At 39.0% G+C, this 17,247-nt stretch overlaps 1 protein-coding gene across 1 annotated transcript; it reads left to right on the top strand.

The window, feature by feature from the left end:
- The first annotated feature begins 243 nt into the window (after nt 1-243).
- On the top strand, nt 244-16,605 carry skp1 (S-phase kinase-associated protein 1). The gene is made up of 6 exons (XM_041192792.1): nt 244-343; nt 6,875-6,971; nt 7,746-7,819; nt 10,475-10,618; nt 14,708-14,848; nt 15,395-16,605. Exons 2-6 carry the CDS (start codon nt 6,875-6,877, stop codon nt 15,428-15,430), a joined length of 492 nt encoding a protein of 163 aa, XP_041048726.1. The 5' UTR covers nt 244-343; the 3' UTR covers nt 15,431-16,605.
- The last annotated feature ends 642 nt before the right edge of the window (nt 16,606-17,247 follow it).

Raw genomic sequence — 17,247 nt, 5'->3', positions numbered from 1 at the left:
ATCTACCACAGTTGCTATGGTGATGCATTTGGTGTGAGCTACATAATGTGTATCTGAAATTAAAATGATATTGTCCAAGAAGAAAGTGCACCTTTAACAGTTGGGGGATGGGTGTTAGAAGGAGCTGTGTAAAATATTACAGAACCATGGTTCCAATTTTAGGGTTTTTCTAAAAAGGGAGCGGGGAAGGGGAGCTAGAAACAAGCCGGGAGCAGGGGGAGAGATTTTGTTTTTGTTGCTGTTTGGGAGGCGCTCTGAGTGGACAGCTATTGAGCGGGGTCCTGTCCTGGCCGTGTCGCTCTCGGTTATTGCGGACTCTGCCTGCAGCTGGCGGCCTCTCAATGTGAGTCTGTTAAACAGGTGGTAAGCCTGTCCGGCATCGCAAGGGCACACCAGGCTGAGCGGCCGGAGAGGCAAAGGCAGCGGCGGGGTTGGAGACGGCAGCTGGCAGCGAGTTTAGCCTGGGCGGGAGGAGAGAGGGGGTCAAGAGGTGGTGGGTGAGGGAGGGAGGGAGGGGTGAGGTGGAGGTGGGTGAAAGGTGGGGAAGGGAAGGGGTGAGGCGCCCGGCTCAAAGGTGGAAAGGATGAGGCATAGGATTCTCATTGTTTTAGAGTGATTGAGCATGTAGCATGACGTTGGAAAATAACAATAAGAAAACCTATATTTATCATCCTGAGTTCTTGTCCCCCAGCATGTTTTCTAGGTTTGCCCCATTAAAATCTTCTATAACATTAAAGGTTGGAAAACCCTCAGTCTACTTTTTCCTGGAGAAAAGAGTTTTAGCCTTTTTCAATCTGATAGGTATAACATCTAATTTCTGGTATTCTATATAATTTCTTGCATCTTCTCCATTGTCTCCTTATTTTTTTTATAATATGGAGTCATGGACTGTTCATTATACTCCAAGTGTGATCTAACCAAGATTCTATACAAGTTTAACATCTCTGCTTCTAAAAGCTTTTGCCTTAGAAAAAATCTTTGTAAAATTACCTTTCTAACCTACATTGCTATTTGTAGTGATTTGCGTACATGTACCACCCTCAGATACCTTATTTAGGCACTTATTTTTTAAGGAGTATGTGGCCTTATTTTTATTGACACGCACCATCTCACACTTGCCTATATTAAAGTTCATTTGCCAATTATAAGCCCATTCTGTAACTTTATGGATGTCTTCCTGTATTTTGTTGTGGTCCTCCATTGTTAACTAGGGTGCAATTTGCAAACTTTGAAATTGTACTTCAGATTCCTGAGATCAAATCCTATGCTGACTGTCTTTGATTAATCCCTGCCTCTCCAAGTGTAGATTAACTCTGTCCCTCAGAATTGCTTCCAATAGTTTCCCCACCACTGAGGTTTGACTGACCTGTAGTTCCCTGGTTTATCCCTTCCTCTCTTCTTGAATAACGGTACCGCATTGTCTGTCCTCCAGTCCTCTGGTTCCTTTCCTGTGGCCAGAGAGATATTGAAAATTATTGCCAGCGTTACTGCTATCTTCTCCCTTGCCTCGCTCAACAGCCTGGGATACATTTCATCCGGCCTGGAGATTTATCTACTTTTAAGCCTGCCAGGCCACTTAGAACTTCCTCCTTTTCTATGCTAATTTCTTTAATTATATCATAGTCCTTCTGCCTGATTTCCATACCCACGTCGTCTCCCTCACTTGTAAACACCGACACAAAGAATTCATTTAGAACCCTACCTACGTCTTCTAGCTCTACACACAAATTACCACTATGGTCCTTAATGGCCTTATTCTTGCCCTAGTTATCCTTCTATTCTTAATGTACTTGTAAAATAACTTTGGATTTTCCTTTATTTTACCTGCCAATGTTTTTTCATTGCCCCTTTTTGCTCTCCTAATTTCCATTTTAAGTTCCCCCCTGCACATTCTATACTCCACTAGGGCTTCTTCTGTTTTGAGCCCTTGGTATCTGCCATAAGCCTCCCTTTTTCTCTTTATCCAATCCTGTATATCCCTCGACATCCAGGGTTGGTCCCATCATTTATCTTTACTTGAATATGTTGGCCCTGTACTCTCCCTATTTCCTTCTTGAATGAGTCCCACTGCCCTGACATAGGTTTACCTAAAAGTAGCTGCTCCCATTCCACTCTGGCCAAATCATATCTGATCTTATTAAAATTGACCTTCCCCCAATTTAGAACGATGATTTCTGGCCCATCCTTGCCCTTTTCCATAACAACCTTGGATCTAACGGAGTTATGATCACTATCTGCAAAATGCTCACCCACTGATACCTCTACTGGTTGCCTGGCTTCATTCCCTTAAATAAAGTCCAGGACCACCCCCTGTCTTGCAGGACCTTCTACGTGCTGGCTTAAAAATCTCTCCTGGATGCATTTTAAGAATTCTCCCTCTAAACCTATCCCACTATGACTAACCCAGTTAATGTTGGGGAAGTTGAAATCCCCCACTATTACTACCCTATTCTACATTTCTCTGAAATTTGCCTACATATCTGCACTTCTACTCCTCTCTGACTATTTGGAGGCTGATAGTACACTCCCAGCAATGTGATTGCTCCTTTTTTGTTTTTCAGTTCTACCCATATGGGTTTCATTTGAGTAGCCGTCAAAGGTGTCATCCCTCCTTACTGCTGTAATTGACTACTTGATCAATATTGCGATACCCTCTCCTTTTTTACCTTCTCTATTGAGTTGCCAATCCTGCCCCTGTCTCAACCATGTCTCTGTGACAGCAATGACATCATACTTCCATGTGTTAATTTGTGCTCTCAACTCATCTGCCTTATTCATCAGACTCCTTGCATTAAAATAAACAGCATCCAACCTTGCCAAACTCCTTTATGCCTTAGCTGGCCTATAATTTCTATGCCTTCCAGACTCACTTGCTCTCTCTTCTAATTTTGGCTGTGCATTCCCCCCTACTGAACCTCCTCTCAGGATCCCATCCGCCTGCCAAGTTAGTTTAAACCCTCCCCAACAGCATTAGCAAACCTCCCCGCAAGGATGTTGGTCCCATTCCAGTTCAGGTAAAACTTGTCCGCCTTGTACAGGTCCCACTGCCCCCAGAAAAGGTCCCAATGTCCCAGAAATTTAAAGCCCTCCCTCCTGCATCATCTCTCCAGCCACGCATTCATTTGGAATAACCTCCTATTTCTATACTCACTAGCGTGTGGCACCGGAAGTAATCCAGAGATTACTACTTTTGAGATCCTGTTTTTTAAACTGATTCCTAACTCCCTAAATTCTGCTTGCAGGACCTCTTCCCTTTTTCTACCTATGTCATTGATATAAATATGTACCACGATCTCTGTCTGTTTGCACTCCCCCTTTAGAATGCCCTGCAGCAGTTCAGTGACACCCTTGGCCCTGGCACCAGGGAGGCAATATACCATCCTGGAGTCATGTCTACGGCCGCAGAAACACCTGTCTGTTCCCCTTACTATCGAGTCTCCTATAGTTTTATAGGCAGCTTGCATGTTCATTCTGCTACTTTATCTATTGGGCAATAAATGCTAGCCCAGCCAGCGACGTCCACACCCCATGAATGAATAAAAAAAAGCTCCACATGTTCTGACCTGACTCATGAACCTACTCTAGTAGTTTTATCAAAGCCCTTTTGTCTACTGCATCAACCTTATCTATCCTTTGATAAAAGCAAAAAACTGCGGATGCTGGAAATCCAAAACAAAAATAAAAATACCTGGAAAAACTCAGCGGATCTGGCAGCATCTGCGGAGAGGAACACAGTTAACGTTTTGAGTCCACATGACTCTTCAACAGAACTAAGTAAAAATTTATCCTTCCTTTATTTCAGAGACTTCAATAAAGTTGGCCAAGTATGACATTCCCTTTTGAAATTTGTGCTGTTATTTCTTTTCAGTTTCCAGCTCTTTTTCTGTTCCATCTTTAAAAATTCCATTATCTTTCTACCGCCAAATTTAAGCCAATTGGCCTATACTTTCCTAGACTTCTTCTATATCAGTTTTTAATATAAAAGTCACATTAGCTGTATGCCAGTCCTCTGGCATGATTCTCTTTTCTAATGAGTTCTTATATATGCTTATTAGACTAATGGCCTCTGCTATCTACTCCTTAACTTACTAACATGTACAGATGCAGTCCATCCAGGTTTTATCCTCTCTAAGTTTGCTTAGTTTATCAATTATCTCCCCCTTTTAAGTGGTTAAATCATGTTTGGAGAACTTATATGGGAGAGAAATGTTCGAATTCCTGAGGCATTAGGACCTGTTTTGGGGCAGAAGGGAGCTGTTGCCACATGAGACTATGATATAGTGGCCATTACACAGAGATGACTCAAAGAAAGAGGGTTGGGAACTTAATGATCCTAGCTTCAAGGAATGGCCAGGGACGGGTTTGGTTGCAGTATCGACTGGCTGTGTGCATCTTTGAAGGTGGCAGGATGAGTTGAGAAGCCTGTTTAAAAAAGTTTATGTACTTAGTGTATGCCATTTTTAAAATTTCAGTTGTGCCCTTATTCATTTATTCATGTTCTTATTCATCCATGGGATGTGGGTGTCACTGGCTGGACCAGCATTTATTGCCCATCTCTAATTGCCCTTGAGAAGGTGGGGGTGAGCCGCCTCCTTAAACCCCTGGAGTCCATGTGGACTGTTTAGTGGGATGTATTTTTTCAACTCTCAGGCATTCTCACTGATAATCTATTTGTTTGTCAGTAAATATTTCAGTTTACTTTCTCTAGTTCCATTCTCATCCTCTTAATATCAGTTTTTTTTCACTTTTTGCATACTGTGTAAAGGAATCTGCACACATTGTAAAAACATTATTCTGTGTATCACTTTTGTGATCTCTTGCCAGTTTATTTGGGGGTAGTTATAAACATACATGATTATTCTATGTCATTTACTCATTCCCCATATTTCTTCCTCCATCTCCTTTCCACTATTAGCTGATCTGTCGTATAATCTTATTTACGTGATCAATCCTTATCTTTTATTTCAAAGTAGATGACTTCTGTTTCTCACCTTTGATTAGTCATGTTTTGTTTATATAATGCCATTGTTATCTCTCAATAGTGTAGCTGCACCCCACCCCTTTCTTCCTTCCCGATATTTTCTAACTATATTATAACCTGCAATATTTACTTGCCATTCCTGCTCTTTTTGTAGTCATGTTTAGTTAGTTCCACTGCATCTGCCTTCTTGCTACAGATTATTACCTCCAGCTCCACCATTTTATTTCACAATGTATGTAAATTGCTTAAAGGCTGTTTAATTTGCCCTTAATAATTCTATTAATTTTATTTTTAACAGTACTCTAATACTTCTGTTTTATAACTGTATTTGTTCCCTATATTGTCTCCGATTTTATCTTACAGCATGTTATTTTCACCAGATCCCCCACCGATCCCCACCCAAACCTGTTTGCTGGTTTAAAATTTTATCCACAACCCTGTTTATCCTTTCAGTTTGGACATTGGTCCCACTCTGGTCTAGCTGGAGCCTGTCCCAATGGTACAACTCTTTTCAGCCTGAGTACTGGTGGTGATCCCTTTTCACGATCTTCTCCAGTTGCTTGAGACACCATTTACTTCTACACCAGGAGTTTGAGATACCTGAACAGATTATCAATAAGAAATGAAATATACTATACAGGTTAATTATGTTTTTGCCAAAATTTTTTAAAAAGTGGCAAAGTTTTATTTGTTAGACTTATACATGAGAAAGATGGATTGAATTTCAGAATTTTTTATCCACATTCCTTTTGCTCATCTGCTTGGGAGAAGGTTAACCTTATATGGAATTGCTTAGAATGTTTCAACTCTGAAACAGGTCATTCAGCTCAACAGGTCTATGCTGGTGTTTATGCACCATGTACACTTCTTTTCTATTCCAAAATGCCAGGTGGCGAAGGATAGAATTGGAGCCAATCTTTCCATGCTCTGATAAGCTTTATTTGCAATACAACCATGTGCCTCCTAACCTAACAACCACAGTTTCTATCTGTTGCTGTTTATAAGAGGAAAAGAAAATTCCCAGTTGATGTCCACCACCTACATACAATGAAATACAATTAACATTGCCTCCCACTTTCCTCTCATCTTTTAAAATATCCTTCTATTTCTTTCTCCCACATGTATTTATCTGGTTTTCTGTTAAAAGCATTGATAATGACTAGATAGACTGTTTATAGGTGTTGGTTGATTGCCAAAGTTTGGCTAGAATGCACGGAAGGGCTGTGGTCAGAGAGCTCCTCTGCTCCTCTTAGGTGTGCTTACCTGCGTCTACCTTAGTGAGCAGACAGAGTTTTGGTTTAACATCTTGTTTGAAAGTTGGCACCTCCGACAATGCAGTAATCCATCAATACATCACTGACAGCCTGGATTATGTATTCAGCTCTCTGGAGTGGGAAAAAAAAAACAAAAACAGAATTACCTGGAAAAACTCAGCAGGTCTGGCAGCATCGGCGGAGAAGAAGAGTTGACGTTTCGAGTCCTCATGACCTTGGGTCATGAGGACTCGAAACGTCAACTCTTTTCTTCTCCGCCGATGCTGCCAGACCTGCTGAGTTTTTCCAGGTAATTCTGTTTTTGTTTTTTTTTTGGATTTCCAGCATCCGCAGTTTTTTTGTTTTTATCTCTGGAGTGGGACTTGAACCTACAACCTTAAGATTTGGAAGTGCTGCCATTAAAATCAAGTAAACTGCCAGGGAGCCTCCTGTAATGAAAATCGTGCAACAAATTCAAAGTTCATAATTCCATTTTGTGTCTCCATTTCCTCTCCCTACTATCAAAATAAGAGTCTTGGCTAAGTTATATGAATTTTGTATCTGGATTTTGAATAGAGGGGCAAATTGTTGAAACACTGAGGTTTAGAATCTCTGGAATTGTTATTTTCTATATTTTCAGATGCCTTCGATTAAACTCCAGAGCTCTGATGGAGAAATATTTGAAGTTGATGTGGAGATAGCAAAACAGTCTGTGACGATCAAAACCATGTTAGAAGGTCAGTGTGGTTCTATTTGGAAATAATCTTGTTTACAAATTAATTACCCTTTTAAAATATCAAGCTTCTTTGTTTAAAAAAAAGTGCAAGACTTTAACAAGTTTTGATTCAGAATTGCTGTTGCTGTTTAGTTTCAGTAAAGATTGCCTGTCAGTGGTGACTGACTATTCAATGTAATATTGACACTTTTTCAATGGAGTTTCTCATTTCTAGCCTAAGATGTCCTAAAACGATTCCAAAATTGTGAATATTTCACTGATTGTATAAAATAAGTTTATTCACCTCGTTTACCAGTTCTTTTAATGATTTTTTTTTAGAAACAAATTCTGTTTTTCTTTCTGTTCTTGCATACCATCCCTGTACCAGTGATAGGATAGGCAAATAAGAACCTTTTTCCAAACTCTCCTTATTGGCACACTTGAGTAGCCATAATAAAGTCTGAAAGAGTTCTGAGAGTAGACTTAACATTTTAACTCTGCTGATTAATGGAATATACTTTCTGGATTTTGGCTTTTTTGGTCCAAACTGAATAGAAGCCTTCCATTATCCTCCTTTCACCTGAGTTCCTGATCTCCGATCCATTGTTGTGTAAAAGATTTGAATAGAATCAAGAATCACACTGAAAATTGATATTACCTGGCTGCTGGGGTAGAGGAAATACTTACTACTGCAACACTCATTTCATGCAATCTTTTTTAATGCCTGGTATTGTTATCTGTCAGGAAAGCATGATGGATGATAAATTGGTAAATTATAATGTTTTATTCTAAACAGATTTGGGCATGGATGATGAAGGTGATGATGATACAGTTCCACTTCCAAATGTTAATGCTGCAATTCTTAAAAAGGTAAGAGGCCAGAACATGTCATATGTGCTCCAATAAACATAACTTCAACAAGTGAATAGAAGCTTGAGAATATCATGTGGAGACAATTCTTCATGAAGGTGCTTTATAACATTGGCTGATTTGGTAGCACTCTTACCTCTGAATTAGAAGGTTGTGGGTTGAGGCACCACCTCAGGTAGTTTAATGTAGTACTTGACTGCATTGTCAGGGGTGCCACCATTCAGATAAAATGTTAAACCTTGATACAAGCCAGGTGTATGAGATCTCATGGCCCTATTCAAATAAGTAGTTCTTTTGGTCAACATTCCTGCACAACCAACATCACTAAAACTGGAATAACTGCATGTTTGCTGTTGTGGGCATTTGCTATGTATAAGTTAGCTCTCACATGAGCTGACATATCAACAATGACTACTTAAATAATTGATTGTGTAGTGATTTAGGACATGTTGAGGACAAGACACTTTTCAGTGCAAGGTTTTCAGAAGGTTTATGGTGTCATCATTTTTTGCCTATCGTGCATACCTCACATGTCAAATATAATGTTCTGAGAATTCTACATTCTGTTTTTATGCATTTTTCTTCATTTGTTGACTAATTAACCTGTTACTTTTCGCTGTATACTAAATATTTTATGCAATTATAGTGCTGATTTCATTTAGATGGTGGTTCTATCCAAATTAGCATATGTGTTTTCCAGGGGTTGTATAAAATATTTTCAGAAGATCTATGAATAATTCATTTTTGCATGGGATTACCCCACATTAAAAAAAATGAAGCCATTATTTTAAACGGAATGCTAGATTTTTTTAAATAAAAATCATAGTAATTATTCTCCTCGTTTCTTTGTCTCCATTGCATTAATGATATAACCTTCCGCTTCAGTGCTTCCGATGTAACTTTCTTTGTCCTTAACCGACGATTCCTTCTCAACCTTGGTTAACAGGGCCTTCGATCGTGTCCACCCAGTTCTCGAAGTTTTACTTTCTTTCCCGGAACCATGATAGGGTTCCTCTTATCCTCACCTTCCGTGCTACCAGACTTCATATTTAACAGATCATCTTCTGTCATTTCTGCCACCTAATGCCACTGCCTGATGCTTCCTTTCCTCTTTCAGCATTCTGAATAGACTCTGCAACATCTGGGTCCACTCCTCAATCACACCCAACCTTACCACAGCACCTTTTCGTGCAAGTGCAGGAGATGCAACACCTGCCCTTTTACTTCCTCCTTTCTCGCCTGACATGGCCCCAATTAATATTTCCAGGTGAAACAGTGAGTTAGGTGTACTCCTTTTGAATTTAGTATACCGCTTACGATCCGGTCTGCTGCATATTAAGGGGACCAGATGTGGATTGGGTGATGCCTTTGTGAAACACTTCTGTTCAATCTGTAAGCGTGACCTCGAATTTTTTGTCTGCAGTCATTTTTATTCTCCTTGCTTGCAATCTGGCCTGCCTGTCCTCAGACTCCTGCAGTGTTCTAATGACGTTCAACAAAAGGTTGAAAAAGGCACCTGATCATTCGATTTGGTAATTAGCAGCCTTCTGGACTTAACATTGAGTTCCACAATATCAGACCATAACCTCCGCCCCATTTTTGTTTGCTTTTTCTTTTCTGCTTTTGGCTTACTCTCTGGTTTTCCCTTTTTTTTTCACTTTTGTCAGCAGCTGGTCATTCTGCCATTCACACCTTCTTGAGGCAAATGCTTTATTTCTTTACTTGTATATTGTACTCCCCTTGGCCTTGCATCACCAGCTTTTTTGTCATTTAATCTCTCCTGACTTCTACCCTATCACAGATCTTCCCATTTTTTTTCTTTTTCCACACCCTCCTTCTTTCACTTGCTTAAAGTTCTGATGAAAGGTCATTAACCTGAAACGTTAACTCTATTTCTCTCCACAGATGTTGCCTGAGCTGCAGAATATTTCTAGCATTTTCGCCTTTTATTTCACATTTCCTTCATCTGCAGCAATTTGCTTTGGCATTGTATTAATATCTGATTTTACAGGGCCAGTAATTCCATGATTTGAAATTAATATCATTGGAAATAGAGTGAGCAACCTATGTGAGACTGATGCGGTGGATCAGAAGCTTTACTTTCACATCTGGAGTCTAGATTTGAATCCAGCCCTGACTGATGGAACAAAAGTTTATTTTGTTTCTAAGTTTAAAAGCCTATGTGAAATAGGTTAGAGAAATCTCAACCCAGTTCCCACTGATCAGAGGCCCGTTTAACAATACAGCAGTAAAGTGACATTCACATTCATAAAGTAAATAGAATGGCTAGTATGGGAATTTTAATCCTGTTAGTCAGAGATTCTTTTTTGAGATGGCATTCGGCATGTTCAGAGTAAAGGGAGCTTTACTGCGCTGTAGTTGACGTGGGAGTGGGTACAATAAAAGTGGGTACTTAAAATGGGAAAAGCATTCAATTCCCTATCACTGATGAGTTTTCTGGTGAATTTTGTTAAGAGTTTTGGGAAGGGGAAAAAAATGAGTGAATGAAGCTTCAAGCTATAACAGTGTATTGTTATATATTGTGAAGTATAACTAAGACATTCAAGTATCTATGTTACTTTTTGTTTATCTATATTTTTTCTAGTTCCAGTCTTTCTCATTCATCTACACATACGTGCCCATTGTTGCTTTTAGGTGATTCAGTGGTGTACTCACCACAAGGATGACCCTCCTCCTCCGGAGGATGATGAGAACAAGGAAAAGAGAACAGATGATATTCCAGTATGGGATCAGGAGTTCCTCAAAGTAGACCAAGGAACACTATTTGAGCTAATCCTGGTCAGTAATTGTTAAGTATATGAATAAAAACTGTAATTTTGTTCTCTTCCAGTACGCCTGTGTGGCAGATTGTCTTGGATATGCACATGGGCTGGCGATCTGCTGCTGAGCCTCTGAATCTATTCTCCAGCCAGCTGCCCACGGTTTTTTTTCTTTACCCTGACCATAATCTCTCCATAACAATGAGCATATGATCAGGAGCGTGCATGATCACCGTTCATCATGGTGCCAGAATTCCGATTCCCCACCACCCCCCTGCGCCAACTCTGGCATAGCCCACGAGCTGCCCTCACAAAGTGTATAATGTAAAATTTCTTGTGACGTAACTGTGCTTACAATTCATTTTGAGCTGTTGACAAGCAACCTGGATTTCCAAAAGGCTTGATGCACCTCTGTGCCATTAATGGAATCTAAGTTTAAATGTGAATTCCTAATCTCAACTGGTAGTGCAGCAGAGCATTTCTGCAGGGATTTAAAAAAAGCTGACTACAAAAGTTTGCAGGTTACTGATCCCTAGTACCTGTATCTCATTACATGGCAACATTGAACCTTATGCTCTTGTGGAAAAGTAATTTAGACCAATAAGGCTTCTTATCCTTGCTGCAGTACTGAAACGGCCCTATTCTGTGACCATGATGCATTATCTTTCCTTGTATTTTGTGACCTCTCTACAGGTTTCAGTACAATAAATCACCATCCAACTCCAATGCCTATCTATTGTCTCACTCTCTAAGACTGCTCTTGTTTGGTTCAATTTCTGACTGCAAGCAAAGCAACTCTAGCAATGGCTTTCTTTCTCGTCCATGTTTCATTAGCTCTGGAGTTTCTCCTCTCCCAAAATGGATCCATCTTTGGCCCCCTGCCTTTCCTTGTTTACATGCTATTTGTTGTCAGCTTCACACATGTACGTTGATGAAAACTCATTTGTTCCTCTCCACCACTTCTCTTGGCCTCTCCATTACCTTGTGCTGTCAGAACTGTTCATCTTCTTGAATGAGTTTTAACTTCCTCTAGCTAAGCAGTGACAGCACAGAAGCCATTATTTTTTGCTCACTAATGATAAAATCAATTCCTTTGTTACTGACTCCATCCTGTCCACTGTCTCCAATTGAATCAGTGTGTAATCATGATCTTAAGTTATGCTTATTTCTCACTATCATCTCTGTGCTTGCTGATTTCCCAGTTCCTCATAGCCCCAATTTCTTCTCATACCTTCTTATCCCTGAACCTTCCTTTAGTTCAACAGCCCTATCTGAATGCACAGCTCTTTTTATTCTGGTCTCTTGTGCATTCCCCCTCCTATTCTATTGCCCCACTTCAGCTGCCACTGTCTGGAACCTATTAAAGAGGCAATGCCCAGAGAAGAGTTGGGGAGAAATTTAAAAAACAAAATAACTGAGAAAATTAACTGGTCTATAAACATTACTCGGATCTTAATGTATTATTATACTCCAGGTTAGAAGGTTAATCATTTTACTTCTTATCTGTCAAGGGCATCGAAGCATAATTCGAACTGTATAAAGAGTATTCTTAATATCTTGGCATCTAGCCCAAACATGCTCTTACAGAGAATTAACCTAATAGACAGCTGCATTCAGAACTGATTATTTATTAAGTTGTTGATTATGCTTCTGAATTCATAATGAAAGGAATATAGCTTTTTGAAAATGAATGGATATGGAACAGTCGACACCCAGCAAGCCCATTGCCTTGACTTTTATGCAGAGGATTGTGGGTTCAGACCCCACTCCAGAATCTGAGCATCTAATATAGACTGACAATCCAGTGTGGTACTCAAGGAGTAATCTATTGTCAGAGGCGCTCTCTTTGGTTGAAATGTTAAGTAGTGCGTTGTCTGTTCCAAAGATCATATGTGGCTATTTGAAAAGGAGATGGGAGTTCTGGTGTCCTGACCAACATTTCTCCCTCAATGGACAGCACTAAAAATAGACTAACTGGTCATTCATCTCATTGCTATTTGTGACTACAGTTTTTCTCTTCATGAAAACTCATTATTTCAAAGTAATTCACTGTATGTGAATTGCTTTGAGAAGCCTGAGAGGAGTGAAAAGGCACTAAAATTACCTGCTAAATTGATCCCAAGCCAGATGGTGAAGTATGAAATTATACACAAATCCTTTTCTTGATAGTTTGTTTATTAAGAGAATGCGGTGTTTCATGTATCTGCATCCTATCTACTAACCCAGTGTCCCAGCAGTCTCACTACTCTTTTGAGTACCTATGAACTGAGAACAATTAATCAAATTAACCAAATTGACAACCTCTTAAAGGGGCACAGTAACGAAGGAAGTGTCTCTGTAAGTTCTCTAGGCATTTAATTAAACATTGCCCTTCAGCTGTGATTCTTAATATAATTAACGTACCATTAACACCCTTCCCTTGGCGCCATTCCATTGAAATGGAGATGTAACACCTGCCCCTTAACCTCCTCTCTCCCCACCATCCAAGACCCCAAACGCTCCTTCCAGATGAAACCGCAATTTACATGTACTTCTTTCAATTCAGTATACTGTTTTTGCTGATCATGATGTGGTCTCCTCTACACTGGGGAGTCCAAATACAGATTGCATGCTTCGCGGAACACCTCTTCAGTCTGTAAACATGATTCTGAGCTTCTGGGTGTCTGTCATTTTAATTCTCCGGCTTGCTCTCACAGTGACATCTCTGTCCTTGTTTTGCTGCACTGTTCTAGTGAAATTCAATGTAGGCTAGAGAAACAGCACCTCATCTTTCGATTGGGCACTTAACAGCCCTCCAGATTCAACATTGAGTTCAACAATTTCAGATATAAACTTAGTACCCCCCAGTTGGTTCTCATTTCTTTGCATGTTTTGGTTTTTCTCTTTTATTTTTGTTTCAGACAGCAATATACCTGTTTTAGGTGCATCTTTTTTTTCTTTGTTTATCTTCTTACCTCTTCACCATTCCCATGGGCTCTGTAACTCTTCTGTCAGCCAATCTCTCCTGTCTTTTACCCTGTCACAGACCTTCCTTTGTCCTTGTCCCATCCACCCCTTGCCCAAAACTTATGACTCTAGCTTTTCCTAGTTCTGAGGAAAGGTTATCGACCTGAAATGTTAACTCTGTTTCTCTTTCCATAGATGCTGCCTGATCTGAGTATTTCCAGCATTTTCTGTTTTTATTTCAGATTTTCAGCATCTGCAGTATTCTGCTTTTTGATTAGGTCTTATTGAAGCTGCTTGGTTGCTTTAACTTGCCCAATCTTCAATGTAGATGGTAGTTTGATTAGCCTAGTAGGAAACTGAATCTCCCTTCACATGTCTAACACAGTTGATAAACATTCCTTCTGCATGCTCCTGCTGTTATCTTACCCTTTGGTAGTTAAAAATATTTTCATATTGGCTTGATCTGCACTTGTATTCTAGCCATGATGAGGAAGACAGTTTAAAATACTGATTACAATTCCCAGGCTTCTAGCAGTGGTGCTTTGTAAGAAGATAATAGCCAAACAAGAAATTTGGAATACCTTGACCAGCTTTGATGTCATCCTTCGTCCTTCTTTTCCTGGCAGGGTTGTATTTAAAAGCAAAAAACTGCGGATGCTGGAAATCCAAAACAAAAACAAAAATACCTGGAAAAACTCAGCAGGTCTGGCAGCATCTGTGGAGAGGAGCACAGTTAACATTTCGAGTCCGGATTTTTGTTTTTGTTTGGATTTGAAGAGTCACGCGGACTCGAAACGTTAACTGTGTTGCTGTCCACAGGGTTGTATTTACATTTGGCATCTCTTTGTGCCTGCTAAGTTCAGTCCTGTGAACTGATTATTATGTACATCCAAGATATACATCAAATGTATGACATATTGGCATGTCTGTTTCCTGTGCTAGTGGAAGATAGTGCATTTGTATTGTTTAGAATAACTGTTTTAAGCTGTTTAAAGAAAAACTATACAACCCCTGTAAATGTACAGAAATCACCAACTAAAATTCTAATTTGGAATACCTGTATTTTTTTGGCGTAACATTGTTTTCATTTAATTTATCTCTTCACTTGGTGACGAGGTGAAAATCTGCACAGTTGAGACCTCAGTGTTTGTTTGTTATTTAGGCTGCAAACTATTTGGATATCAAAGGTCTGCTTGATGTGACATGCAAAACAGTAGCAAACATGATTAAAGGTAAAACTCCAGAAGAAATTCGTAAGACTTTCAACATTAAAAATGACTTTACGGAGGAAGAAGAAGCACAGGTAATAACATTTTTATTTATAATTCATGGGTGTTGAAAGCACTCAAGGTTAGATTTTCTGACTTTGAAATGAACAGATGGCTTGTTGTCCTACATCAAATCGAAGAGCCAAACTAAAATATTGATTAACTGCACTACCTTTTAATCTCTCTGTAGGTAAAATGCCTCGCTTATATGGGTGGATTAAATATCAGCAGAGTACACCCATAGTGGGCAAAGAAATGAACAGGAAATGTAGAAATATGCTTATCGGGGCAATTAAATTGCTCTTTTTCTTAGTATTTAGTTTATTTTGCTTAGATTATTAGAAATAAACTTTGTCCAAATTTATCTTTGTTGTTTGTCAAGATGTTTCCCCTTAAATCATAGATTATTGAATTGGGGGAAGGACAGTGTAATAGTGATTGCCCCTTTCATTATCACAAAGTTTGTTTAGCTAAAATCCATTTTGGTATAGTTAAAACCTATTTCGCTGTGATGAGTAATCTAGGCACAATTCAGAATTCCATTTCTTTAGGTGCATCCTTTTTACTGTTATTCTTTTCAGGTTCGTAAGGAGAATCAATGGTGCGAAGAAAAGTGAAGTTCCTGGTGCTTTCTAATTCTCTAACACACTGAAAGAATTTTCCGGTTGCTGTTGCACTGCACTGTTTTGTAAATGTTTAATATTTGGAAAATTCAACAAAAGGAAAAAAAACACTTAGCATATTTAGTTGCATGACGTTTCCTTACTTGTTCAGAGCCATATGTTCTAGGCTTTACCTTGTTATTACTCTATAGGATTGGAAGTGACATCCAGCTTTGCACCACACGATTCATTGTAGGAGTCTGACTTCAAGAGGATTAGAATGCCTGTGTGTTATTAAATAGTGTGGGCTAGACAAAAATCCTTTAATACTATGGGCACGTCTGATTTTCATATAATCTAGCCTAGAAGGCAAATGAAGACAGGCTATGCATTAAGGGAGTTTTGTTCAGTAATTAATGACAGCAAGTTCAATCTGTTTAAATGATTGAAACTAGAATTTGATTCTTTACCAAGAATAGCTGTAGAATAATTGATAGTAGATTTACAGCATGAAGAGTATAGCCAGATTATCCATGGTAATTTTTTAAATTGAGAGTTTTTTTTTTCCTTTTTGTGACCTAATTTTTGGTTTAAAGTTGTAACCTCCAATTTTGTTCTTACTGAAATCTTTTGCAATCTCTTTATGGGTTCAAGTACAGAACACATACTTTGCATTCCAGTGAGGATTGTGGCATGCTTTTATATCAAAGGATCACTGTGGGTCTACTTTCTAATGTGGTATTTATATTATGATTTTTGAACTTTTAAAAGTACAACTCTTCTGCTTTAAGAAGGTTTCACGTCCTTCCACTCGTTTTCTCTCTTCTACTCGTTTTCTCTCCCCCACTGCATTATCCTGTTATTTTCTTGGATGGATGTAATAATCAGAAGTACTGTATATTTAATTGGCCTGTGATGCTACTGAAAGAGCCCTTAGTAAAATCCCGAAAGGAATTTGTTGTCTTCAAACACAGATGCCCTATGGTAAAGCCCACTCCAACAGATTGGACAAATGCTCCAACTTTCAAAGACTGTTTTGTGATTTAGATTTGTTAACTTCTTACTTTGCTGTATAATGTATATGACTGCAAACACAAATCATTAAAATACTTTAGTTTCTCTGTCTGTAATTACTGTTATTTGTGTCATTTGGTTGTTTAATAAAATGGGTCTATAAATTACATTTAAAATCCATGTTTTACCTCCTTATTTCATTGTCATCCTTCAGAATTTTCAAAACCACAATTTTTAAAATATCTTTCTTAGAACGTAGGCATCATTTGTTGCCCATTCCTAATTGCTCTTGAGAAGGCTGGTGATGAGCTGCTGCCTTGAATTGCTGACGCAGGTACATCCATGGTGCTGTTAGGAAGGAAGTTTCAGGATTTTGATCCAGTGACTGAAGGAACAGTGATTATAGTTCCAAATCAAGATGGTGTGTGGCTTGGAGGGAACCTTGCAGGTTGTGTTGTTTCCATGCATCTGTTACCCTCGATCTGGGTGGTTGTTATGACCGATGCAGTTGGTACAGCTGAGTTATTTAAAAATTCCCAGAGGGAAACTTTAAACAACTGTCATAACCTCTAATTTTGTGTTATATTTGAGATGCGGCTCTCAACTCAGGAATCAGACTACCAGTTCTCAAGGTTTTACATTAAACTAACTGAAACATTTTATTAATTTATACAGGTTAAAATATATATACACATGGCTACAAATTACTACTATCATAACTTTCAACAAATTCCCAAACTAATCTCCATTAAGGCAACTGCAACTTATAGACTTAACCAAACACCAGGCAAAGCATTTTCAGCTTACAAATTCAAAAT

The sequence above is a fragment of the Carcharodon carcharias genome, chromosome 8 (genome assembly GCF_017639515.1).
Source record: "Carcharodon carcharias isolate sCarCar2 chromosome 8, sCarCar2.pri, whole genome shotgun sequence".
NCBI classification, from domain to species: Eukaryota; Metazoa; Chordata; class Chondrichthyes; order Lamniformes; family Lamnidae; genus Carcharodon; species Carcharodon carcharias.
The sequence above is the reverse complement of the archived record's forward strand: the minus strand, read 5'-3'. Positions and strand labels throughout refer to the sequence as shown.

What these genes read in the sequence shown, in the direction of transcription:
- skp1 (XM_041192792.1), top strand. Translation starts at nt 6,875, where the DNA reads ATGCCTTCGATTAAACTCCAGAGCTCTGATGGAGAAATATTTGAAGTT. An exon ending in GATCAAAACCATGTTAGAAG is followed by an intron (nt 6,972 to 7,745) that starts GTCAGTGTGGTT and finishes TATTCTAAACAG; the next exon opens with ATTTGGGCATGGATGATGAA. An exon ending in CGGAGGAAGAAGAAGCACAG is followed by an intron (nt 14,849 to 15,394) that starts GTAATAACATTT and finishes TATTCTTTTCAG; the next exon opens with GTTCGTAAGGAGAATCAATG.